Genomic DNA, 25,612 nt, shown 5'->3' with positions numbered 1-25,612 from the left:
TTGGACACCATTAAACCAACCCACAGTGTCCAAGGATGGAAGTTGGATGCGCATTGGCGGACCACTTTCGCAAGTAGCTAGGGCTCTGCCATCGTGATAGAGTATAGACGTATTCGCAACACTGATGCGTTTTATCGCATGCTGCGACCCAGGGAGGTGCGAAAGCAAGACCAAGAATACAGTCCGTAACACAGATAGTATAATCTGAAACAGGGTTGAGAGGGGGTTGATGAGGATCGTTATGCTTGGCATGATTGGTGATGAGACCGCTGTTGTCTTCTTGGACAGGTAAAGGTCGGTCAAGATGAACTGGTTGACGAACTCAGGTAGGATACGACCGTCATCAGTAGATATTCTCCTGAAAGCGACACCAGATAGCATCCCATCACCATCAAACCAATGTGCATCTCTGCCAAGGTCTTCATGGCCCACTGGGTTGCCACCATTGCGAACATACTGGCCCCCTTGCAACTCTGGGGGAATATTCCCCGTGTAAACGCATGGCGTTAATGGGGTTGTTTGTTGCACAGGTGCAAAGTTTCCAGAAAGATAGCTGCCCAGAGTTAGCGTTTGTTTACCATGATAGACTGATCATACTTACGGGTGCCGTTGAGTATGTTGTCTTTTATTTGAAGGAAGCATAGCAAGGACAACTTGACATAGGATCAGAGGGGTAGTAACAAACAATCACACAATTCTAGCCCGGTACGATCAGTAGAGGGATTGTTTTCATTGTCATCTCTTCCTATCTCCCTCCAGTGAATGGTTTCAGCTAACACAATGATCACTCCATCAAGACTCATCATCCGGATATCCCGCTCAAGGCCGCGATGGTTTCCGCACCATTTCACCGCGAGTGAACGCAAGCACCACTAATCATCATCCGGCTCAATCAATACCCAACCCTCCCATTATCGAAAATGGTGCAAGCTTGGCGGTTAATGACCAGCACAATGTCTCGCAATGTCTCACAAATCCCGAAGTGCTGACGTCAACGACTGCCGACATCGGGAGAAGCGGCACAGCCACCGGCAAACGGCTTCCAGCGTAAAGTTTGTTTCTTCACAATCCTTAGCTTCTCAATAATCTTCAAATTACCTCATTTCTTTACGTTGTTTACAAAGTTTTCCAGCTGTGGCTGCAACGGCCGTTTCTTTCCAAAATGGTGTGGGACTATGCGTTGGTGTAAGGACCCCCATTCCCTTGCCACTAGGGTTGTCCGCTGATCCCTCATCAGGCATGTCAAGTACACAATTCCCGTTGGGATTTGTCTTGGTCTCGTTTACAGGCCGCTACTATCGCGAATGGGCATGTACAAGATTGGGTTTTTGATAGCGGTAGGTTGCCCTCTCTACTAGTTGACGCAAAGTCTCATCGTAACACGTGTACCAGGGAGCAGTGATTTCAACCATGTATGTCGATTGAATGATTGGAATATTGCTCTAATAACTTGACAGCCCGTGGGATTCATATCTTATCCGGCATAAGATCTGGACATATCCTCCTGGTGCCATTGTCGGCCCAACTCTCCAAGACATTCCAGCGGAAGAAGTTTTCTTCTTCTTCATCCAAACCTTCAATACTTCTCTACTCTACCTCATTCTAACTAAAACTACGTTTCATCCTATCTACCTAGGTAGAGGACGTAGTTCCCATAGAACCATCGGTCAGGTCATACTCGTTATTGCAATTCTATACGGCATAGCGGCCGTTCACAATGGAGGAGAAGGCACCTACCTAGGCCTCATCTTAATATGGGCCTGCCCTTTCCTTCTCTTACTATGGTTCGTCAACAGATCTTTCAACCCCCTCTGTATTACTAACTCCTGCCAGGAGTCTTGCGTCTGACTTCTTGGCCCACCTACCCTTGACCAGCACCGTGATCCCTATTCTGGTGCCGACACTCTATCTTTGGATGGTCGATACGTTTGCTCTACGTCGCGGGACATGGAGTATATCCTCTGGAACCAAGCATGGCATTGAGCTGTGGAGGGGGCTGGATATCGAGTAAGTGCCCTAACTCTTAACAAGCATTCTGGTCCTAATTCTCACTAGAGAAGCAGTTTTCTTTTTGTTGACAAACACCATGATTGTATTCGGACAGGTGGCATTCGACAATGCCCTGGCCATTCTGGACACATTTCCCGAGAGATTCAGAGACTACACTGGTCTTCCAAGTCCGCCTCTCCTCATACAATCACTTCTCTTACCCAAAGCCAAGTACCACAAAGAGCGTATTGCTGGGCTTGTCAACGCAACTACTCTTCTAAGGAAGAAAAGTCGGAGTTTCTATCTCGCCAGTGGAGCCTTCGAGGGAAAGCTTCGAATGGATCTCGTCCGTCTATATGCATTTTGCAGGGCCGCCGATGATCTGGTCGACGAAGTCGCATCCGTTGACGAAGCAAAGTTGTGGATCGAGAGACTAGAGCAATTTTTGCAGCTTGCGTTTGGTCAAAAATCATCAGCATCTGAACTTGACGACTATGTCAGAGAACAATTCCCGGAACCGATTCAGCAAGCATTATTACAGTTACCGACGGATTATCTTCCAAGCCAGCCGCTCCACGATCTCTTGAAAGGGTTTGAGACCGACTTGCTATTCTCTACGAGCTTTCCAATAGTAACTATCGAAGATCTGGACTTGTATGCGAGCCGTGTGGCGGGAACAGTTGCAGAACTTTGCAATTGCCTCATACTTTGGCACTATTATCCAGATATATCGGAAGAGTCACGTATTCGCATCGTGAATGGAGGCGTGCAGATGGGAATTGCTCTCCAGTATGTCAACATGGCACGGGACATCGCAGTGGACGCCGGCATAGGCCGAGTCTACATTCCGAGCACGTGGTTGCGCGAATCGGGCTTAGAGATTGAACATGTTGTTCAAACTCCATCCGGATCTTCCGTCGAAAGTCTGCGTCAAAGGCTTCTTGATCGTGCCTTTGCGAAATATGAACTTGCTCGAGGGGCTATTGATGAACTTCCCCCCGAAGTGAGAGGGCCGATCCGGGTTGCCGTGGAAAGCTACATGGAGATTGGGCGGGTATTGAGAGAACCGGGTTATTCCATTCGGGCCGGGAAAGCAACTGTTCCCTTGTGGAGGAGGATCAAGGCTGCATGGTCAGCGTTGAGCCAGTAGAATCTTTCTTGGAGTCTGCGATAGGCCAGCAAGGGCTGGTCAGATAGCGGCCGTCACTCGTCGTATCTCTTATCACTTGAGCCAAGAGCTTCAGGGCTGAAAATGGACAACCCGCGTTATCAAGGCTTATGTGATACAGACAGATGTTGAGGGGGGGTTTGGTGAGACATGACAGGGGTGGTGGGTCGAGGAAGGCAAATGGAGGACGTCATTGACTCCCTTGGCGGTTACACAAAGAAGTATCGATACTTATTCCGATATCCGTTGAGGCATTTACACTCTTGATCGTCAAAATGGAAGAACCAAAGTCTAAAGGAAAGTCCGTGATCGTAATTGGTATGCGTCCCTAGGCCCCTTTGCGAGTTACGATGTCACTACTGACTAGCGGGCTCGCCTAGGTGCCGGTGTTGGAGGAGTTGCCACAGCTGCACGACTAGCAAAGGCCGGGTTCAAAGTTACAGTCCTGGAAAAAAACGACTTTACCGGCGGAAGGTGTTCTCGGATCAACCACGATGGCTATGTGAGTTGGCTCTCGACACTTGCTATCATCTGGTTTGTTAACAGACAAAGCGCTTTGACCAAGGCCCATCGCTACTGCTCCTCCCCCAGTTCTTCCATGAGGTCTTCCGTGATCTGGGAACTTCACTCTCAGCTGAAGGGATCGAGTTGCTCAAGTGTGAGCCAAACTACAACATTTGGTTTGGCGATGGCTCTTCCTTTGAGCTATCTACCGATCTAACAAAGATGAAGAAGTCGATCGAGGCCATTGAAGGCAAAGATGGCTTCGAACGCTATCTCTCGTTTCTACAAGAATCACATCGACATTACGAGATCAGCGCCGCCTATGTGCTTCGAATGAACTTTTTATCCTTTCTCAACATGGCAAGGCCGGAGATGCTGCTGAATCTTTTGGCTCTTCATCCGTTCCAGAGCATCTGGACTCGAGCAAGCAAGTATTTCTGGACTGAAAGGCTAAGAAGGGTCTTCACATTCGGGACTATGTACATGGGTATGAGTCCGTTTGATGCACCGGCAACGTATAGCTTGTTGCAGTACACTGAGTTGGCAGAGGGAATTTTGTACCCAAAAGGCGGGTTTCATAGAGTGAGTGCAAGTAGACTCTCTCCCCACTTCAACATATTGACTAGTTGTACAGGTTGTAGAATCCCTTGTCCACGTTGGCCAGCGACTAGGTGCGGAATACCGCCTGTCCACTTCAGCACAATCTATTTCCATCGACAAAGCCACGCAGAAAACCAACGGAGTTATCCTTCAAGACGGAACCCTCCTCCCGGCAGATATCGTAGTCTCAAACGCGGACCTTGTCTATACATACAACAACCTTCTACCGGAAACCTCCTACGCACGCTCTCTATCCAAGCGCGAGGCATCCTGCAGCAGCATCTCATTTTACTGGTCGATTTCGAAGGTTATTCCGAAACTTCAGGCTCACAACATCTTTCTTGCGGACGACTACCGAGAGTCCTTTGACAGTATCTTCAAGCAATATCTCATCCCGGCGGAGCCGTCCTTCTATGTCAACGTTCCTTCGCGGGTGGATCCATCGGCCGCCCCAGAAGGTAAAGACTCCATCGTCGTGTTAGTTCCCGTGGGTCACCTGCTGTCGGACAAGTCAGGAACACATAGGGGCACAAACAAGGCAGCCAATAGCCCGGAGGATACCGTCAACTCGGATCAGGATTGGGACTCCATGGTATCACTTGCTCGCGAAACGGTAATCGCTACCATTCACGCCCGAATTGGCGTGGACCTGTCCCCGCTCATCAAGCACGAAGTCATCAACACCCCATACAACTGGAAAGACAAGTTCAACCTAGACAAGGGTGCGATCCTGGGATTAAGTCACTCCTTCTTCAATGTCCTTTCCTTCAGACCCGGGACTCAACACGCACAGTTCAAAAATCTCTACTTTGTCGGGGCAAGTACACATCCAGGCACTGGAGTTCCAATTTGTATTGCTGGGAGCAAAATCGTCGCGGAACAGATACTGAAAGACACGGGATTTTCGGACAGTGAGATACCCTGGGATGCAATGCGGTCTGAGAGCAGAACAGGCGAGCTGGACAGGTTACAGGGTCAATCTCTCCTTAACTTGCGAGGGAAATATCTCATCGCTTTCATTGTCGGACTTTTGGTAGTTTATTATCTCAACATCTTTCAATAGATGATTGGGAAGGGTCCTATTTTACAGAGTATATATGCTGTTCCTCAAGAATAAACCAATATCGAAGCAGTAGAAATGGCCGTTCTAGCAAAAGAGTCGCCGCTCGAAATCCATCCATTGATACCCATAAGACATCAACGAGTCCAATCATTCCGATCCTACCATATCTTATACTGGACACCGAAGTTCATGGGCAGGCTTTGGACACGTGCCGGACGGTTCTGTATTCTTTGATGCTGTGCCCGATGACTGCTCTTGGCGACGTCATTGATGCCAACAGAATGTTAGGCAGCACAAGGACCTGCATAATCAACCCAATGGGGTACTGCAAGGCCTCAATTGCACTGCAATTTTAACCCGCCCCGAGCGAGTATCAACCCCGCAAAGTCAACATCGCAGTTCCCACCAAGACGGACAGCCTTGTCATTAACGATGAGCGGCGCACTCCATATCATGAGAAATGGAGTTGCCAGCTAAATTGAAATGAATTTCTAACGTTAGAGCCCAGGCGTGCCTAGCAGCCAGGCCCATCGGTGTAGAGAGACTGAAACGGTGAGGTGGCAGTCTCCGGTCATTAACGTCATTGATTCCATCCCATCTCGGCCGTCTTTCGAAGATGTCAAACCTTCCCAATACTATGACGAGTCGATTGGCAACGTTTCTGTGCAACCGTTATTTCCATCTTCACGCAAGATGCCGAGTGTCCCGGAATTACCGGGAAAATGAAGTCATCCTTCTTTAGACCCTTGAGCGGTTGAAGCGCGGATTCAACATGCCCCTTTATATGCCAAGAGCACATCCATCTTGTCGGTCGCTGATGTCGATATCTCAATTTTGGTTGTTGAATTATACCAGCTTGCAGCCAATACCAGCTAACAATACCTATCTTCATCATGACCTCTCAAATCTTTCCACGCCGAAACGATGTGCTCAACGTCAACCGTAAGCTCATTAGATCGCCTACTTTCACACCTGCTAACAATTTTTGCAGCTGACACCGTCAATGGCCAAAGCAGTGATATCAACCTGACTACTCGTGGCTCAGATTGGTACTGGGCTGTCTGTGCCGTGATGACAGTTGCTACCATCGCTTTCATTGGGACTGCCTGGACCAAGCCCCGGACTGATCGAATATTTCACTACATCACGGGTGGCATCACCATGATTGCCGCCATTTCTTACTTCTCGATGGCCTCGAATCTGGGTTGGACCCCCATCGCCGTTCAGTTCCGACGTACCGATCATAGGGTGGCTGGCGTCTATCGTGAAATCTTCTATGTGCGATATATCGACTGGTAAGCGCCCAATGGACATTGATACAACTACAATACTGATCACTAAATAGGTTCATCACCACCCCTCTTCTTCTCATGGACCTGCTTCTTACGGCCGGTATGCCATGGCCTACTGTGCTGTGGGTTATCCTTGTTGACTGGGTCATGATCGTCACTGGACTTGTGGGTGCCCTTGTCAAGAGCTCGTACAAATGGGGCTACTTCGCTTTCGGTTCGTCATCCCTTGATCGAATTCTAAGGCTACCATGAGCGTATTGAAGGAGCATTATTGACTCTCCAACACAGGCTGTGCTGCACTCGCCTACATCGTGTACCAGCTTGCATGGGAAGCTCGCATCCATGCCAATCGCATTGGAAGCGATGTCGGTCGTGTCTTTCTCGCTTGCGGTACCATCACGCTCATCGTGTGGATCTGTTACCCAATCGCCTGGGGCGTTTGCGAGGGTGGCAACATCATCGCGCCAGATTCCGAAGCCGTCTTTTACGGAATCTTGGATCTTCTCGCGAAGCCAGTTTTCGGTGCCATTCTGCTCTGGGGTCACCGGAATATCGACCCCGCCCGTCTCGGACTCAGAATTAGAGACGTTACCGAAGGCCCAGTTTATCCCGAGGGTCCGGGTGCACAGAAAAGGAGTGTCAATGAGCCGGCTGCCGGAGCAGGGGCAAATGGCACTCAGAACCCTGCTGACGTTCCCGTCACCGATACTACCGCAGCATGAACTTCCTGGTTCAGTAAGACTCGCTCCTCGGGTCAACGTTCTCGTTTTATTTAGAACACTATACGCGTCTTGGGGCGAAGGGGGATGAATTGCGGTCTGGTCAACGGCCAAGGGACAACATGCTAAGTTCCAATTGTACCCTCACTCTAATATTTTCTGTAATCAACGACGGCACTATTCCGATAAATTCTCTTCCCCTTACCGCCATAATCATCAATTGAGTTTGCTGTCAATTGTGCGTTGTTATGCTCAAACCTCCACACTCATCTCGCCTCCTTTCATAATGTTGGCATGGTCAACCACGTCAGCAAGCCTCGCTGTTTGGGTGTCAATTCAAAAATTATATCAATCCAAGCATTGCCCAAATCGTATCCACTTTGTGCAACCTCATTGACCAATGCTAGAAGTCGATGGTTAAGAAATTTTAGTGACGTTTCTTCAGTCGCCTCATTTAGACAAAACTGCATGTCATTCGCTGCAAGTCAATAGATTTGAGGTAATGAGCCCCTGTGAGTCACATCACTGGTTCACAGCCAAGTCAGCGGCAGACGTGTCATTTGGCAACTGGGGCAACGTCTCGTGACACGATGGCAAGGGTCCGATTCGCTAAATCCAAACATAAACCCAACCTGGCCCGTCGATCCAGCCTAACTTGATAGACCCATATGCACGTTTTCTTGTTCAGGTTTCTTCTTCGCGCAGATACACTCAATAACGTACCATCGATCCTTCATCTTCTGGGCAGTTCACAGGATTCAGCTGCATCGACTAGGGGTCCTTCTACTCATTCTCCCTACACCAATCAATCATCTCTTTCACAGGTCAGCTTCCAATGATCGTCAAAGAAAACAATCACTCACATGCGCAGACTATGCAGCCGTCAACATTACCCCGGACACGGAAACCCGATGTCCTATACTTTGCCTACGGGAGCAATCTCCATGTTGCCCAGATGGCCAAGCGGTGTCCTTCAAGCGTCTTCATCGGCACAGGGACACTCCCGGGCTATAGGTGGCAGATCAACGAGCGTGGGGTGGCCAATGTGGTCCCTGCGGATGACTCTTCAGTCGAGGGCCTTGTGTACCTTGTCAATGCCCGGGATGTGAGGGCACTGGATCGCTCAGAAGGTGTGGCTAGGAAGTTGTACCAAAAGCACATGTTGGAAATTGTCCTCCAGCGCCACAGACAATACTCGTCGTTCACATCCGCGCGCTTAGCCCATGTGCTTGAAGAAACGTCAAACTCATCAGACCAAGCGCCCGGACAAACATCGCAATCAGCGGGCGCAAACTCGGACTCGGATCCAGAGGGATCTCCCCATCAACATAGTCCTCCGTCGAATGGCCCTCCCAGCCAACGACAACAGAGGGCATATCGCCCTCTAGACGTCAAAGCTTTGGTCTACGTCAGCGAAAACTACGCAACTGATGGTACGATTCGAGAAGAATACATCGCACGCATGAAAAACGCTGTCTCCAATGCTAGTACCCTTGGAGTCTCTCAGTCGTTTCTCGACAAACACATCGTCCCTCACCTAAAACCCGCCGACGAGGAACCAGCTATACCGGACCAGGTCCAGGAGGAGAATCAAGAGGAAAAGCAGCAGGAGGAGAAGCAAGAGGATAAGAAGGAGCAAGGAAAGGCAGACGAATCGCCCATCACTGCCGCCAGTAACGACGCTACCACCAGCAACGCAGCCGACAAGTCTTCCGGGCAGACAAAGGAAACTCAGGATGGTCAAAGAGAAGGTCGGTTCGACGCTGTTATAGTCGGTGCCTGCGTCTTGGCTACCGCTGGATGGTGTTCCATGACTCTCCTCTAGTGCCAGGTGGAGTTCCAAAGTTTAGATAGCTGGACTGGTTTTGAAGTAGAATAATACTTCCTTTGGCTATGACGGCCGAAGATTTCATTAGGGTTTGGGTTTTCTTTTGGGCTTCAAGGATGATATCAGGGAGTCTTATCTGGGTGGTGGGTTTTGGTTCTCGATACTGGGTAGCTAATTAGAATGAGCTCTCAACAGCGTCTCTTCAATCATAATACTTCTTTTACTACTTTCATGCAAGGTACATGTAAACTACCGACTTTCATATCCAACGTCTAAGTGTCCAAGGCTACGAGTTCGGTATTCGACATCACAACATTGATACTACAGATGATGACCTTTGCAGCCCGGGTCGAGGATGAAGAACTAAGGTTTCATTCCAGTTGGACTATCCCTCATCGGCATTCCCAATTGTCTAGTGCTTCAAATGATGTGCGGCTATCCAGTAGTACCGATAAAGACCACTTCAACGGCAGCAAAAGCTGCCACAGCTGCAAAAACCTCACCCTTCTTTGCACCAGGGTAAAATGACATCACAACAGAGAAGACGGTGGTGAACACAATAACCAGCCCAATTCTAACCAACATCCGCTTGACAAAGTACAGGACCAGAATCATCAAAGTCGGGAGAAGAGAGGCTAAGGCAGCTGTAATACCATCGCTCACGGCCTGGAGCTTGTCGTCGTTATACTCGCGTATATGTGGTTCAGCCGCCGTGAAAGACGGCTCAGTCTAGGATCTAAGTTAGTTCCAAGTCGGACATATGGAATGGGAAATCCCACCTTCTTGAGCTTTTTCTTCGCCTTCTTCCAAGATTCGGCAAAGAAGTGATAGATATCCAGCAGAGTTCCTCGAACCAACGATGATATTCTGTCGTTGCTAGCCGTTGGGACAAGGCTCACATACTCTGCCCGTGATTCCGACTCCCAGATTGTGCTTTCAGTTCCCAAAGGAAAATGTTCCCCGCCTCCGGCGCCCTTAAGCCAAAGACGTAGGAACTCCAAAGGACGTTTCTCCGGAGTTGCGAGGCCTTCTACGGCTCCGGCGGCTGAGGTTGCAGTGTCTAGATCGTTTAGGATCGATTGACATATCTCCGCAGGAGGGTTCTACATACTGTACTCGCTGAGTTTCTCCCCAATCTGTTGTAGTAACGCATATTGTTCAAAGTCTTTCCCCTGCTCAGCACAGTGCTTAAGCAGAAAGAAGTTTCTTGAATAATCCTTCCTGTCTGGGCCATCCGACTGTTGCTCCTCCTGGATCACTTCTTTCAGTTCGTCTTCCATTGAATGTAGTTCTGCCTGAATCGACGGAATATGGCGGTTTCTGGAGAATCGCCCATCAACCTAGCCAGTTTTGGGTACCCTGACTTGCCTAGGTAGTCTTGCTGGCTGCCTTCTGCATTTTGAGGCTGGCTTGGGTCCATCACACCGGTAGTCACTCTTGTCGAGAGTTCCTCTCGTCTCACTTGACGTTGTTCAGGCAGTCATGCTGCACAGCCTGATGCCATGCCCCCGTCAGCCTGATTTCTCCCGACAGGGCTTCATGCAGCGGACAAATATTTAAGTCGCACCCCGAATGAGGCTGAGGCATCAAATGTTTATATTGGTTGGGACTCGGATCTGATGTGATTTCAGCTGTTTTCCCTTTTCCAATCCCTGAATTCATTCCAAGGCCCAGCGACCACACGATACCGCCATGGCCGATCCGCTCTCTATTACTGTTAGTGTGGTCGCTCTTGTGGCCCAGACACAACTAATTCTCAGGGCTTTAACAAGATTACGACTATCTTCTGTTGATCATGGGCTGCTCGATCGCTTATGGTTGATTCAGAAGATCATTTCTCGAGGCGCGGATGTCCTGCCTCAGGCGCTCGAAAATGAACTGTTTCGCAAGCGCCACTAGGAAACCATGGAGCTTTGCTTCTCACAGTGCGCTCGTCTAATACCTCAACTTGAACAGCATATTCACAAAGCCAACAAGAATCCTATACGCGCCTTCCTTCTTGATCAAAACATTGCTGAGACACTAAACCACCTGGAGACATGGTCTAAGCTCCTATCCGAGGAGATGAACGAGTTAGTTCAAGCTCGCTGTGTATTTTCATTTTTGTTCAGTACCTAATAATGTAGGTGGAAACTTATCGACCTCCATCGAATGATTGTAGACGGGTTTAAGTTACAAGATGCAATGATTGGCAAGAGTCATTTTTATCTGGCTGAAACCGCCGATATGGTCAAGCACCTCATCAGCCGTTGCCATCCAGATACCATTCCAACGGGTATGCCATGCAATGAGAACGCAACTAGCTCAATGCAGGAGGAGACCCAAGGGTCTTTAGAACCAGGCATTCGAGATGACGCTCAGCATTCCGCTGAAAGGTTGGACGCAGCCATGACCGTCGCAGCTCCGGCCTTAGCGACGTACCAATCTCGCGTAGGTCAGGGGCTCGAACAAGTTTCAGCGCGCCTCCGGGAGTTGAGCACCTTGGGCACTGATCGCCCGTTCCTTTTCCCTTTCGTCATTGTGCCAGACGACCCTCAAGCTCCTTCGTCTGCCCCATTCAGAGTCAAACTGGACAGTGGTTGCGATTTGAACTGGATCTCAACACGGATCCTGAAAAGAGCTGGTCTGGAAGACAAACAGGAAAAGGCCAAGAGTGATGGGGCATGGCTGGGCTTCAGCGGCGGTGAAGAACTCATTGTCCCCCAAGGAACCATCACCCTCACGTGGTACTCTGTCAACGCATCATATACTCATCGGCATGAGTTTCTAGTCCATGATCAAGTCCCCTTTGATGTAGTTCTAGGCTCAGAATTCATCGAAGAGGGATGGAAGAAGTCTTTCAACGATCCAGTTCTGGCACTGAGATACTCTGAACTGAGTGATGGCAAGTTACAACCGTGCACTACTAAACAATTTTTTTTTCGGTGCTAATACAATAGACAGATCAACTCCGTGAGATACATCACAAGGCTCGACAAAACGAGGACGCAACCGACGCTCAAAGACAGGCTGAGCGGGAGATGAGATCCAGAGATCGACAAGCGAGGCGTCAGTTTGGCTTGTCTAGAACCGGAACGCCAAGATCTCTTCTTAGCCCAGCGGGAAGCCAAGCTATTTCCCGTAGAATTAGCATGGCAACAATAGCTAGACACTCATCACCAGCAAAATCCCCTTTATCCACCCAGGCACTGTCTACGACTTCCGAGAGTCGCTCTATTCTGGAGTCTTCTGAGCCACTTTCTACCACCAGTACACAGCAAGCGAGCGTGTTATCGGGCGATTTGGAAGAGGCTCCGGCTGTTCCCTCTGTTTTCATAGTAGATACGGAGGCGAATCTGGACACGGCTGGTAGGGTGTAGTAATAGGAATAGGACACGGCTACAAGACCTGCAATGAGCAAGGGGCTCAGAATTATAAACGCTTTCTCACACGGTTTACAGCAAAAGACAGAACACATCAACAATCACAAGGGATAGTCCTTGTGTTCAAAATTGTGCCCAAGCGTCGTCCTAGAATACATCAAGTGCCCTCCAAGACTCCATACCTTATCAGCCGGCGTTGATACCGGAAACATTCCTGACCCACGCTCCATGCTTGCCATCCAGTTGAGAATAAAAACAAATGCTTTTCGTCAGTGGCCTGTGAGGGTCGAATCCCACATGGCTTGCCCAAATGGCCAGCCATCGCCCTCCCCCTGTACTCACTCCCCGTTCTTTGAAATTTTCCCTACCAGATGTCATGTTCCATCACGGTATGAGAAACCCACTCGGTGTCGCTATTCGCAATCGAGTTTGCCATATCAATCATCTGCGCAGTCGTAAACCACGCATCCATTCCAAAGTCATCCATGCCTGGGATCATGGACGCCATCGCCTCGTTGTCTCCATTGAGAGAATCCATGGCCGGTGTTGCGCCCTCCGGAACATCAGTCATCGAGCCTCCTATGATTTGACCATCGACGTTGGCTGGGACAGGTGTTTGTTCGGTGGCTTCTCGGGGCAGGCGGCTGAGCATGTCGTCGAGTTGCTGAAGTTCGGATCTTCGGAATACTGCAATGAGATTCCCCTTTCCAATCATCTCATTAAAGATAGAATACGACTTATGGCGAAACGACGTATCATGCTCAAGAAATCGAGGATCGAGAACAGGGGCGACAAGCAGGTTCAAACTCGAGATAAATAGAGACTCGAGATCAAAAGGGAGAAAGGCTTCTAATGACAGGGTCAGTATAATGCTTCCCAGCGAGATTAATCTCGGTGAGTTTACCAAGCAGACCTTGACTTTGCAAACAGCCAAGAATGTTGATCATTTGGTAGGATGAGTCGACACACATCTTGATCAGGTTCCAGACAGTTTGAGAGGAGTTGAGCGCTTCCGTGATGGAGCCGGGAGTCTCGAACCGGATCTTGAGGAAGCAGAGGAGCAGTGGCCGTGTTGCAAGGACGATGCACTAGCCAAGTCAGCAAACCCTCTTAGACTCTATGGGTTATTTACTCACCTGGTGGTAGAGAAAATGCAGGTAGCCCGAGGTTCGAGAGACTCCATTGATGGCTCTATCCACGCCCAGGGGAAACTGCTGCTGAAGTTCGTCGGCTAGCCCAGCGATGTTCTCGAGGACTTTCTTGGTACTAAGCAAAAACTTTTTGTTCAGTCGCCCGTTGGCTCCATAGACACCTGGGGGTTGCGTGTTAGTGAAATGATGGTCTCATTCGGCGCGTTTCTTACCTCTGTTGATCGAAGCAATAGTCCGGCATAACCGAATCTGCATATGAAGAGCTGCCACTCTATGAGTCGAGCCAGAAAAGTGCGGTAGCTGAGGATGCACATCGTCGTCGTGGATAGTTTGAGGCAAGCCCATCAACGATGTCATTTCACGGTCAAGGACATAGACTGTCCACCATAACTTGCGGCTTCGCTCGACGATCTTTTCCCCTAGGTGTTCCAGGGGCATGTCTGTGTGCATGCCCTGTGAGAGAGCGATTCTCATGGCTTGGCCAATCTGCAGGGGATTAGCTGAAATTCAACAGTTTTGGTCTATGAAACCCACATAGCAATGTGACGAGTGCCGATAGTCGAGGCACTGGAAGTAAAGGGCGATACAACAGAGAACTTCGGTCGATAAAATCGGTTCTTGGACGAGAATATGAATGCTGGGCAACAGGCGAAGAGCAGTGACAAAGTAATCAGCGCCGGGCGGTCGTTTGGATTGGTAGTTGTTGGTTTCGGCAAACGCCTTGCCAAAGGCGAGAATAACTAGGAGGTGAATATAGCGAAGATCTGCGACGGCGATGTGACTGGTCGGGTCGGCATAGAATTCGTGAAGATACTGTGTAAACGACTCATCATCGAACAAGTGAAATATTTGGCTGCAGTGAAACTTGACTGTGTTGATGAGATACACAGCGTGGTCCAGACTGGGCATAAGAGGAGGTTCTGGAGGTGGGCTGATGCGAGAGCCATCCCATCCTAGATCGTAGGCTGAGCCGTCAAAGAGCAGGTTGTCTGCCGCGATTGGGCTCTGATGAATGTACTCATGTGTGAGACTGAGTACACGGCGACTGAAGGACCAATTTGAAGAGGTGCCAAGGTAAACTAAGATAGGCGTCAGAAGTGTCAAGCGAGGACAGATGTGGAGGACTCACATTCTCTTCCCTCGGCCGAGGTCATAAACTTGGACTGTCCCGTCGAAAGAGGATTTGTGAGAGCAGAAGCCACTGGATCCAGCCCATTTCTGCTATTTGAGCTACTCCTATTACCCGATAATGCATCATCTGTTGGGACAGTGGAGGCATTGCCGCCTGGAGAGGGAGGATGGTTGACATTGACGGTGACAGTGTCGCCTATTTCGAAATGAGCCATGAACTACAGCAGCCAGTGAGGTATATAGAGACAAACCTTCTTCAGGAGCTCTGCCGCCAACGTCTATGTTTGTGTCCAGCGACCCTGGTGTAACATACTCTGCAGCACCAGCGCGACGTTGACTATTGGCAGCCTGTTGCTGCAGATCAAGAATGAAGCTAAAAGCCGATCAACACGTCATTCCAGAACAAAAGAACAATCTCGAAAATTTACCCTCTTGTGACCAAGATCTTTTGATCGCGCTGGTCAAACTCGCACGACAGCTTGCGCTTCTTGCAGGCATCGCAAGGGTGTGAACCCGAACACTTGATCTTTTGCTTGCGACACCGTGAACAGCTGGGGTGTGGTTCTCTTGGTCAGCGTCATGTTGCATATGAGGGGGACAAGGATGGTTTTTTTTCTGTAAATTGGGGAGAGATGGGGGGCGGGCTTGACGAACGCGTTATCGGATCTCTTGGACACGCGGCCTCCTCGCGAGTTTGCAGAATCCGCTGTTCTCCTTGCGTTTGAGGAAGAGCTCGGCGGCATGGTACTACAGTCCGACCTGGGGTTGAATGGATAGAGGGTCTAGAGGTGGTGGAAGGGCTGGATGGGGGGTGTTATGGGCCTCGTCTTGCTTTCGAGTTGGGAGGCAAAAAGTCACGAGATGGTTGGAAATTTGGTTGCAGGCTTGCAGTAGCTCCAACACGATATGCGGGGTAGAAGGACAATGTCGCCGGCCCTTATCGGGGTTCGGGTTCGTCGGGGCTAGACAGGGATAGTGTTATCACTTCACCTCAGCAGTGAATGATAGTGGTGTGGACACGCCTGGAGAGGACCCCAGCTTTCCATTGTGGCGCTAGAACGTGGAGGAGGAACGGCTGGCTATCTCGTGGTGACTGTCGAGATGCTGTATGCTGATGACAGGGGTTGGTTGGCATGGCTGAAGGTCTCCTTTATCCATCCACATCATCTCGATCCCGACACGTGGATTCCGTCTCATGCAGTCGTGCTATGTACGCCCTGGATGTTTCTGTCTCTGCCAAGTCTCTGCTGCACGGTTCATTCGGTACTCAATTGCAACTGTTCTGTCATCAGATCAACAATGGCTTTGCCTTCAGCGCCAGTTTAATATGCAGACTACTCTAAACACTAAACTCAGTTCAACCGTCCCCTGACACGGTCCGTCCATGTCTTTTGCAGATCCTTCTCAACCTCACCCGCCTCCTTCATCAGTGTCGCGACGCTCTGCTTGACGGCATCGCCTACAGGCTCGTAAGGGTGCCGCGGTGCCAGCTTCTCCTCGGCGCCCTCGATGCCTGCCAGCTGGGCTGAGTAGGTGGCCACAGCGTACTTTGTTGATGCCACACCGCTCTTGCAGGGGCTCTCAGCCAGGGCCGCGATGCGCTGCAGCCTCATGGCCTCGTCGAACTTGCCCTCCTTGTACAGGGCGTAGATCTTGGACGTCAGTGTAGGGAACACGTTGGCAAAGGCTGCCACGGTGCCCACGCTGCCGGCTGCCAGGCCACCGATCAAAAAGTCGGACTGGCCGCCATAGGTGGAAAACTCGTCGGGCGACAGGACCGCCGCGAGACGGGTGATCTTGCCCACCGAACCGCAGGTGAGCTTGACGCCGACAATGTTGGACTTGCCACTGGGGTGTGTCGCCTTGCTCTGGTTGAACATCTGGACGATCGACTCAGAGTCGATATCGACGCCGTTGCACACGCCGGGGAAGTTATAGATGATGACGGGTAGGGGAGACTTGAGAGCGACCTCTGCAAAGAAGCGCTTCACCACCGACATGGTGGTGGCCTTGCCAAAGTAGGCAGGGGGCAGGACAAGGAGATAGTTGGCCCCGGCCTTGGCAGCATCCTCAGCCAGCTGAAGGGTCTGCTTTGTGGAATGGGCGCCCACGCCTGCCATGAGGGGAAAGTCGGGGCCGATGGTCTTGCGGGCCAGGGCGATGAGGTCGTACCGCTCCTCGCGGGTGAGGAGGAAGGCCTCGGCGTTGGAGCCCATGACGATGAGGCCATTCAGGCCCGAATCAGCCAGGTGGGCAAAGTACTTTGCTTGAGCGGCATGGTCTGGCTTGTCGGCGGCGTGGTCGAAAAAGGTGACGGCCGGACACCACACGCCCGGAGAGGGAACGTGGGGTTGGGGAGAAGCTAGGATTTGCGAGCCCATTGTGACGCTTTGACTATGTGTATTGACTTGGGTAGATCTGACAAGGGGATGTGGCCAGTTTGTTGTGTTTTTAACTTGGAAATGTCTTGTGTGTAAATATCTCAAATCGACTTCACTTTTTCACGTTCAAGGTCCGAACATGGCTGATACTCCTCATTGAGAGTGGGGTTTGCATCGCAACTTGGCTCCGATGATGAGAGGCCGCTCCGACGAAAGGTCAAAATGCACGACTCGCCGACGGACTCCCCTCATCAGTCTCGGGGCCGGGAAGCGACCCGGTTGACCGGAAGGGGTCCCGGTGGAGGATAACACAAAATGAACCAATCACAAACAGGCATATGTCGGACAAGGGTTCCGGCGACGTCGCCTCTCTCGGTGTTTCCAGCTCCATGATGGAATTGTTCTCGATGGCTTCGGGAAAGAGCCGTTGAAAGTCTGCAGCACGGGACTTGACTGCGTTGAATCTTGATTATCGCCACCAGATGAATGCCGAAGTGCAGACAGCCAGGTCATAGGGGATTCTAGAAGCTCAAGATCTTGACGCGTTGCAGACGCGTGGGGGTCGTGACATCACACGTAAGCATGACCAACAGCTGCTGGTTGAAGAAGGAAGGAAAAATGAGAGACGGGAGAAGCAAAAATAGGTACGACACCAAGCTATTGGACACGTCCTACACAGGATATTTCTGTTACACACACCAAGCCGTCGTGTGCCAAGAGGGCTGCCTTGAACATCTTTGGTTCTCTAGGGTAGGAAGACCCCGACGCGATTTAATCATCCCTTTCACTTGATGGGATAACAATAGGGCATGAATCAACCAGAAACATGTCAGTTTATCGAAGACTTTATTATCAATTGGACGATGCTGTCATGCTTGTTCAATACCAAGTGGAGATGGTGTTCTAGCTTGACGGGACAAGCCCACGATCTTCCCGCTTTGAGCCATGGTGAGAGTCGCGAAGGTGACCAGCAAACACAAACATAATTGGTGTCATTGATAGATACTCATTAATTAATTCAAACTACTCATATTTATTTGACCGTTGAATATGCGAGAAAGATTCTGTTACTCTTAGTGACGAGGTTTGCTATCTTTTTCTCCACCTGGATTGTTGCAACTTTAAGTACTAAGGTAGGAGAGGAGTATCACAAATGTGCGTCGAGAGAATCAGGAGCCGTCAAAGTAGATGGCAAGCGGTCGAAACGATGCAACAGAATCAAGTATTAGTCTCTAATTATGGTCCCTAAAACAAACTCGACACATCCTTTTCACAGCTTGGACTGACTGGGCTTCAGCTCGACCAGCTCCTTCGAGTTTCCAAGTCTCCAACTGACAGCACCACCCCAGTCGCTCTTGTCGTCCTTGGAAGGCGTCTTCCATCGCCACCGAGCCACGGGCTGCTTTCCATCAGAGGCCAACAGCAGGTCCTTGACCCATTCGCCAAAGATGGGAAACATCTTAAAACCGTGGCCCGAGTCGCCGCTCAGGAACACTACCGACGAGCTAGTGTTGGGGACGTAGTCGATGATAAAGTCCGAGTCGGCCGTGTCGGCGAACCAGCAGAGTGACTTTCGCACAAAGGGTCGGTCGGCGAACTGGGGGAGAGCATGTCGTAGGAGCTGTCGGAGCTGCTTCTCATCGTCCTCGGGCAAGAAGGCGCTCTCGCTGATGCTACCGGGGGCGTAAGAGATGCCGCTCTTGGGGTCAGTGTTGATGATACCGCCACCCATGGGACACATCTTGAGCAGGTTAGTCTTCGGGTCGGGTTCAAAGAAAAAGCCCAGATCGCGAGCATAGGTGACGGGAATGCCACGGAGAGCAGACGTCTCGTCTTCTGTCAGATGAACATGAGCAACAGACCAAGACTTGGCCACGAGTTGCTTGCCGATCTCGGGAATCAGCTTTCCACCTGCGGCGCCGGTAGCGACGATGACGAGACGGGCGGGATAGAAGAGGCCGTTGACGATCTTGACGCCCTTTGCCTTCCGGCCTTTGGAGGAGGACTCATCGTAGACAATCTCAGAGACAGCTCCGGCACTGCCTAGAATATACTTGACACCCTGAGCCTTTGTAACAAGGTAGATGGACCGTAGGGCATTGCCAGAGTGGGCGTATCCGTCGAGCTTGTTCAGGTACCCGTGCCACCCGGGGAAGGGGCTCGGCTTGTACTGCCAGCAGGCAGCATCAATATCCTTTTTCTCGTTGATGTGGGCCACCGAAGGCTTGATGCGAGGGTGTCTCTCGGCCGCATCTTGGAACCGCTTTAGTGTGTCGTAAGCCTCCTTCGGGGCCGAGCCGGACACGCAGTGGAGAAAACCAGTCTGGTGGAAATGCGGGGCGAACAGGGGCGTTTGCCAGGCGTCGATGGCTTTCTAGATGCATCATTCAGCCATTGAAACCTAAGAAACATTGGTGACACTTACCAGAGTAAGATCTGTGTAGAAGTCGTCTTCGTACTCTGCTCGGACAATCTTGTTGATGTCGTTGGCAGCTGAGAAACGTGATGGGACCTCATCGTCTCTGTCAAGAACTGTGATGTCTTTGAAGCCGGCGTGGAGAAGATGGAGCACGGTCGAGAGGCCGAAGGCACCGGCTCCGACGATGAGGATAGGCTCGGACTTGGAGATACTCATGATGCAGCCTTGGAGAGTTATTCTGATTGAATAGAACTGGATTGAACTGAATTGATACCTCCATCGTCGCAACTTGTCTTCTTTTTATCCTGTTCTCGCCATCATCATCGTCTTCATCCTCGGCCGCAAACGGCCGGTCCGTGTTGAAATGACCAGGTGAACTCCCTGCCATCATTCGATTTCCTCTGGCGAGGCAAGAATAGAAGGGTGTCGAGTTTGGCGATGGTGGAGAAGACGAGGCTGATTGCGATTGAACGGCTGGCATTCCGATGATACTGAGCAAGCTCCCGGGAGCCGTCCCGACACTTGCTGCGATTGGCTTTGTCTGCTGGCTGATTGGCGTTACTCACATGGCAAGCGCCTCATGACTATCATTCGCCACTTTCATTGCCTTGTCTCCATCGTTGTGCGTCGATCTTGAGTCGATAATGCGGAGGTGGAAAGTTCGCTTCCTTCTGGGTTAGCTTAGCCGCTGGACTGGGGATGTGAGCCCCCAGGACACACCAAGTGCCGAGATCGGTCGTACCACTTTTCGGCTATGGGATTCAATGTGCCATTTTTGAGAGGTGAAGGCTGGATAAGGAGAACGTCGTCGGCATGATCCGCGTTATCGTCACATGGGGCGGGCTTGACGGGTCACATACGGGTCAGCCTTGAACATATTGTGACACTGAAGATAGCTAAGTTAGCTTGGGAACACGTCTGCTACAAACCCAATTGGGAAGAACTGTGGATTATGAGGCTGTGAAGGCTATCATCGGATCAAGAATTGCTTCTAGAAGTTGGGCTAGCGCAAGCGGCCTCCCCACACGATACAGCAAGACAGGAACTTGGGACAGGCACAGAGTACGAACGGGGGGGTTGCCATTGAACCCATGTCCTTGTCTCTCCACATTTACAACGTCAAGGCAAAGTTCAACGGTAGTCACAGACTTGTAGCACCTATGATGGGTAGTACAAAGGTAGTAAAGAGGGATGATCCAGTTTATGCAGCGAAGGTGAGATGATTGGATCACGGTTGAGTGGATAGATAGAAGGTGGTTTGTTTGACTCTTTTATTAACACTAAATCTGCGCTTTTCGTACACTTCTAAATGCAATGTTCTATATCTACTTGTTGCTGGGGTACAGGAACTCCTTCTGCTCAAAGAACTCCTCCTTGATGAGTCGGGGAGCAGTGAAGCGTCGGAGGAAGTCTGAGCTGCCAGCGCGATCGCAGGTACCCGAGCTTCGGGCACCACCGAAGGACTGCTGGCCGATGAGGGCGGCGGTGGTCTTGCAGTCTGTAGATTTGTTAGTATTATAAAGGTGAGAATAGATAAGGGGAACTTACTGAGGTAGAAGTTACCGGCAGAGTAGCGGAGGGTGTCCTCAGCCTCACGGAGGGCGGAACGGTTGTTGGCAAAGACGGCACCGGTCAGGGCAAGACCGCCACCGTTCTTGTCAATCGTCTGGAGGAGAGGCTTCCACTCAGCATCAGGGTAAACGTGGACAGCCAGGACGGGACCAAAGATCTCCTCGTTGAAGAGCTTGTGGTTGGGGTCATCGACCTGGTAGACGGTGGGCTCGACGAAGAAACCGACTGAGCCGTCGTACTTGCCACCAGCGATCACCTTGACGGAAGGATCCTTGTTGCTCTCATCGATGATAGACTTGATCTTGTCGAAAGATCGGCGGTGGATAACAGGGCCCATGAAAGCCTCAAAGTCCTTGTCAGGGTTGCCAATGGTGATCTCCTTGATGCCGGCCTGGAGTCCCTCGATGAACTCCTTGGCACGGGACTCGGGAACATAGGCGCGGGAGGTAGCCGAGCACTTCTGGCCCTGGTACTCGAAAGCACCTCGGATGGTGTGGTTGACGGCGTTGGGGATATCGGCGGTAGGATGGATGAGGTGGAAGTTCTTGCCGGAGGTCTCGCCGACAATTCGGGGGAAGTCACGGTATCGCTTCTCAGCAATACCCTGGCCGATCTTGCCATAGATGGATCGGAACACGTCCGAGGAGCCGATGAAGTTGAGACCGGCAAACTCGCGGTGCTGAAGGACGATGTCGGTGATCTCGGCGGCATCGCCGGGCACGAACTGGATGACATCCGGGGGAAGACCGGCCTCGACGAGGATGTTGTAGATGATGGTGCTGGGGTAGATGTTGTACTGAGAAGGCTTCCAGAGGACGACGTTGCCGAGCAGAGCAGGTCCGGAGATCAAGCTGCCACCGAGGGCAGTGAAGTTGAAAGGAGAGACGGCGTAGACGAAACCCTCGAGAGGACGGTAGTCGACACGGCTCCACATGCCATCGCTACCACGGTCGGGCTGCTTCTCAAGAATCTCGGCGGCATAGTTGCAGTTCAGGCGGAAGAAGTCAGCCAGCTCAGCGGCGGCATCAATCTCGCCCTGCCAGACATTCTTGCCCTGACCAAGCATGGTGGCGGCAATAAGATCATATCGGTACTTGGTGGTAACGAGCTCAGCAGCGCGCTGGAAGATGGCGACACGGTCCACGAAGGGGGTGTCCTGCCATGACTGCTTGGCCTTGAGGGCGGACTCGATAGCGGTGGAGACCTGCTCCTTGGTGGCGAGGGGGTAGTTGGTAAAGGTCACGGCGTGCTCAGCAGGCAGGACTTGGTCCTCGTTCTTGGCAATCTTTTGCGAGGCGCCGTTGAAGATGATCTCGCTCTTGAGGGGGAGCTGAGATCGGAGTCTCTTGAGGGCCTCCTCAACCTTGGCACGCTCGGGAGAGCCTCTTGTGTAAGTGGGCTGGACGGTGTTAATGCGTGTCTCTTGTTTCTTGGAGGGGTCATCTTACGTTGGGCTCGTTGCGGGCAGCAGGGAGTCTGAAAGGCACGGTGGTCTTTGCCCGAGTCTGAATAGAGATGCTGGGAGGAGTGGTTCGAAGACCACGGGCCATGGGCAGGCGGCCCTTGGAAGCGAGAGCTCTAACAGAGGCCATTGTGATGGTAGAGTGTGAGATGTGAGGAGTGAGGTTGAGGAAGATGCTCGTGCTGAAGCCTGAAGAAAGACCACCACTTGGAGGCTGAAGCCATCTCTCTTATGCTCATTCATCCATCTTGATGCTCGCCTCGAAGTTTGCCATGTCGGGGGCCCTGCCGAAGGCTAGTGGGTATCTGGAGGCGACTCAAGAGCGACCCCTCACAGCCACCGGGCAAGGATCCGGTGTGTGGAGTTATCACAAGATCACAATCTCGACCCCACGGGGGACCCTGGGGTGGGAACGCCCCATCACAAGAGCCGCATGAGATCTAACTTATCTGCCGGGAGTTGGCCCGGTATCCGACTCAGGATGGGGCACCCGGTGGAGGTCCGGTCTTCGGCATGGTGATAGGCCCCGTAACGGGAGAGCCGAAGGAGGCCGTTCCGGTGACGCTGGAGATACTGGGTATACTCTTCGGTCTGGAGACGATGATGCCCCCCGGATGTTCTCACTCATCCTTCCTGAATGTTCCCCATGGCTACCATGCAGCAGCAAGACGTCTCGGACAATGGCTACAATCGCAGTTATCTCTGGAGGCCGTTGGCTGGGGATGTGGCGGCCGCTGCAATTTCGGCCACATTAGTTACGCCTGCAATTACCATCATTGACCGGTGAGTGAAATTTCAATTTTCTGCTATGAAAGAGATTCTAATTATCCTCAGAGCAATGGTTGAAAAGGTGGCATTTAATCGACCCTTTGGCTATGGCATGAAGCTACACGGTGTGGCAGCTCTAAAGAGCCCCGGCCGTTTTGTCTTTGGCCGCCCATTCGGTCTAGTGTGGACTCTCTACGCGGCGACTTATGCCGTCTCCAACGGCTCGGACACTCTGGCTCATGAATTCCACAAAGCTGCCGTCGGGACGATTACTTTTGTGTCTACCATGATCGTCAACGTCCCGCTTGGAGTTTGGAAGGATGTCAGCTACGCCCAAATGTTTAGTGCTTCTAGTATACCACCCAAGAAGGCAGCACCTGTTGTCAAGCGTGGTGTCCCCAAAGCTGCCACTGGAGCGTTTCTCTTTCGAGATGCCATCACCATTTTTGGCTCTTTCACCATGGCACCTTGGTTGTCAGCTCTCATCCCAGATAGCATGTCTTCAAATCCGCACTCGAAAGCCATCATCTCACAGCTTACTGTGCCAATCTTTTCTCAGTTCGCGGCTACACCTGTGCATCTTCTTGGATTGGATCTCTACGCACGACCTGGTGGCGTGCCTTTCGTGGAGAGAGCCGCTCAGATCCGGAGGGATCTACTATCAGCAACGATTGTGCGATCTCTTCGAATCATTCCGGCGTTTGGATTTGGATGCATTGCGAATATGGAGAGTCGTTCGTGGTTTCACAAATTTTTTGCCAAGTTATAGAGGATGCACTTGTAAAGAAAAATGGTGTTGGTGGACCAGTGTTCTTATGTTATTTTTATTGTCATCAGAATGTCCTGTTGGACTTTATATACATGCTTTGACTATGAAGTAGGCCTTGTGTCGTTGACGTGAGTGACAGTCTCCATGAGACGAGCAACAGTGACGGCTTCACGAAGAGCACGCCCAAGATGGCCTCGAACTCCTGCCTCCTCCAAGACCATAATTCCACCAATTGTGCACCCTTCGGGCGAAGTTCCCTGGTCCTTGAGGACTCCGGGGTGGATACCGCTCTGAAGCATTTCGGCTGAGCCCTTCATGGACTGGTAGATCATGGTCTGAGCATCTGCACGAGGAACGCCAACAGCAACCGCAGCATCGATAAAGGCATCACAGATGATGGCCCAGAAAGCTGGTGTAGAACCTCCCACAGCGGTGGTAGCATTCATGAGACGAGGATGAATCTCCACTGTTTGACCAATGCTCTGGAAGATGGACTTTGTCAACTGGAGGTGCTCATCTGGCAAGACGGGCTCGGTGGGAGCATTCTCAATGGCAATGAGACCTTGAGACACCATGGATGCAATGTTTGGCAGCGTGCGCACAACCCAAGCCCGTCCAGGTTGGTTCTCTGAGGTGCTTGCACTTCCGTAGATGGTAGCCTCGAGTTTCTCCTTTGTCCAGCCAGCAGCGACGCTGATCAACAGCTTGTTGGACAGAGCATCTCGGATGCCGGATTGCGTGAGAACAGTCTCAATATCCGCAGGGTCCACGCCAAGAATGATCACATCGGACTGTTGCACAGCCTTGACGTTGTCACCACGAGACACAGAGAGAATATCGCTGTACTCGGCAAACTGCTCAGAGAGCTTCTTCTCAGAAGCCTCGGATCGCACACAGGCGATGAACTTGGTAAAAGGCAGCTGGCTTTTTCCATCCCGTGTGGCAGGGACGAGGTTCTTCACAATGGGTGTTGTGATGTTACCTGAACTCTGTTAGTCAGGAAAAACAAGTGGCCGCTTACAAGGACCCTTACCCGTCCCCAGGATGCAGAGGGTGGCATTGCTCAGGCTAGACATGTTGGGCTCTGTTGGTGGGAATACAGCTCAAGTGACGAATCTGCAGCGTCTCAAGTCGAGATAAGGAAAGCCGAAGGACGCAGAACAGAAATAGTCTAGCGAGGCGAATACAGACCAAACCGTAGATAGAAAGATGTCGACAAGTCTTGCAGGTGAGCTTGCAGCGTTCAGATTGTGTGTGAGGGGCACGGGAGGACTACCGATGATGGGGCTGATAACGTGGAGGTCATGTCGCCTCCGCAACAAGTGGGGACGTCGGGAACCCTGCCGGTGGATGCAGACGCCACTGAGAGGGGAGGTTTATGCATCGTGATTGCGACCTTGTTTCGACGTTGACGACGACGTGTAAGTGAGAGGG

The 25,612-nt window shown here is 51.3% G+C and overlaps 9 protein-coding genes across 9 annotated transcripts; 4 read left to right on the top strand and 5 right to left on the bottom strand.

The window, feature by feature from the left end:
• Nucleotides 1-3,432: 3,432 nt before the first annotated feature.
• Nucleotides 3,433-5,251, top strand: LRP88_01811 (phytoene desaturase family protein; the record flags this gene model as incomplete). The annotated part of the gene is made up of 5 exons (XM_083238484.1): nucleotides 3,433-3,475; nucleotides 3,538-3,659; nucleotides 3,710-4,243; nucleotides 4,296-5,001; nucleotides 5,235-5,251. 5 exons carry the CDS (start codon nucleotides 3,433-3,435, stop codon nucleotides 5,249-5,251), a joined length of 1,422 nt encoding a protein of 473 aa, XP_083105592.1.
• Nucleotides 5,252-6,217: 966 nt separating this feature from the next.
• On the top strand, nucleotides 6,218-7,338 carry LRP88_01810 (opsin family protein; the record flags this gene model as incomplete). The annotated part of the gene is made up of 4 exons (XM_083238483.1): nucleotides 6,218-6,266; nucleotides 6,316-6,619; nucleotides 6,670-6,830; nucleotides 6,905-7,338. The coding sequence occupies 4 exons, from the start codon at nucleotides 6,218-6,220 to the stop codon at nucleotides 7,336-7,338; spliced, it is 948 nt and encodes a 315-aa protein (XP_083105591.1).
• Nucleotides 7,339-8,170: 832 nt separating this feature from the next.
• LRP88_01809 (gamma-glutamylcyclotransferase family protein) lies at nucleotides 8,171-9,160 on the top strand (the record flags this gene model as incomplete). The annotated part of the gene is made up of 1 exon (XM_083238482.1): nucleotides 8,171-9,160. One exon carries the CDS (start codon nucleotides 8,171-8,173, stop codon nucleotides 9,158-9,160), a length of 990 nt encoding a protein of 329 aa, XP_083105590.1.
• Nucleotides 9,161-12,889: 3,729 nt separating this feature from the next.
• On the bottom strand, nucleotides 12,890-15,550 carry LRP88_01808 (Zn(II)2Cys6 transcription factor; the record flags this gene model as incomplete). The annotated part of the gene is made up of 9 exons (XM_083238481.1): nucleotides 12,890-13,374; nucleotides 13,439-13,613; nucleotides 13,662-13,837; nucleotides 13,889-14,162; nucleotides 14,211-14,755; nucleotides 14,806-15,003; nucleotides 15,059-15,180; nucleotides 15,236-15,358; nucleotides 15,462-15,550. The coding sequence occupies 9 exons, from the start codon at nucleotides 15,548-15,550 to the stop codon at nucleotides 12,890-12,892; spliced, it is 2,187 nt and encodes a 728-aa protein (XP_083105589.1).
• A 609-nt stretch (nucleotides 15,551-16,159) lies between these two features.
• On the bottom strand, nucleotides 16,160-17,188 carry LRP88_01807 (dihydrodipicolinate synthase family protein; the record flags this gene model as incomplete). The annotated part of the gene is made up of 1 exon (XM_083238480.1): nucleotides 16,160-17,188. One exon carries the CDS (start codon nucleotides 17,186-17,188, stop codon nucleotides 16,160-16,162), a length of 1,029 nt encoding a protein of 342 aa, XP_083105588.1.
• Nucleotides 17,189-18,458: 1,270 nt separating this feature from the next.
• Nucleotides 18,459-19,823, bottom strand: LRP88_01806 (FAD dependent oxidoreductase; the record flags this gene model as incomplete). The annotated part of the gene is made up of 2 exons (XM_083238479.1): nucleotides 18,459-19,562; nucleotides 19,614-19,823. The coding sequence occupies 2 exons, from the start codon at nucleotides 19,821-19,823 to the stop codon at nucleotides 18,459-18,461; spliced, it is 1,314 nt and encodes a 437-aa protein (XP_083105587.1).
• Nucleotides 19,824-20,932: 1,109 nt separating this feature from the next.
• LRP88_01805 (Aldehyde/histidinol dehydrogenase) lies at nucleotides 20,933-22,771 on the bottom strand (the record flags this gene model as incomplete). The annotated part of the gene is made up of 3 exons (XM_083238478.1): nucleotides 20,933-21,105; nucleotides 21,156-22,578; nucleotides 22,628-22,771. 3 exons carry the CDS (start codon nucleotides 22,769-22,771, stop codon nucleotides 20,933-20,935), a joined length of 1,740 nt encoding a protein of 579 aa, XP_083105586.1.
• Nucleotides 22,772-23,449: 678 nt separating this feature from the next.
• On the top strand, nucleotides 23,450-24,178 carry LRP88_01804 (uncharacterized protein; the record flags this gene model as incomplete). The annotated part of the gene is made up of 1 exon (XM_083238477.1): nucleotides 23,450-24,178. One exon carries the CDS (start codon nucleotides 23,450-23,452, stop codon nucleotides 24,176-24,178), a length of 729 nt encoding a protein of 242 aa, XP_083105585.1.
• A 101-nt stretch (nucleotides 24,179-24,279) lies between these two features.
• LRP88_01803 (pyrroline-5-carboxylate reductase dimerization-domain-containing protein) lies at nucleotides 24,280-25,254 on the bottom strand (the record flags this gene model as incomplete). Its single annotated transcript, XM_083238476.1, has 2 exons — nucleotides 24,280-25,160; nucleotides 25,212-25,254. 2 exons carry the CDS (start codon nucleotides 25,252-25,254, stop codon nucleotides 24,280-24,282), a joined length of 924 nt encoding a protein of 307 aa, XP_083105584.1.
• Nucleotides 25,255-25,612: the final 358 nt, after the last annotated feature.

Source organism: Fusarium phalaenopsidis (genome assembly GCF_050370095.1).
Source record: "Fusarium phalaenopsidis strain FUZ10S chromosome Unknown contig_32282, whole genome shotgun sequence".
In the NCBI taxonomy this organism is placed as follows: Eukaryota; Fungi; Ascomycota; class Sordariomycetes; order Hypocreales; family Nectriaceae; genus Fusarium; species Fusarium phalaenopsidis.
The sequence above is the reverse complement of the archived record's forward strand: the minus strand, read 5'-3'. Positions and strand labels throughout refer to the sequence as shown.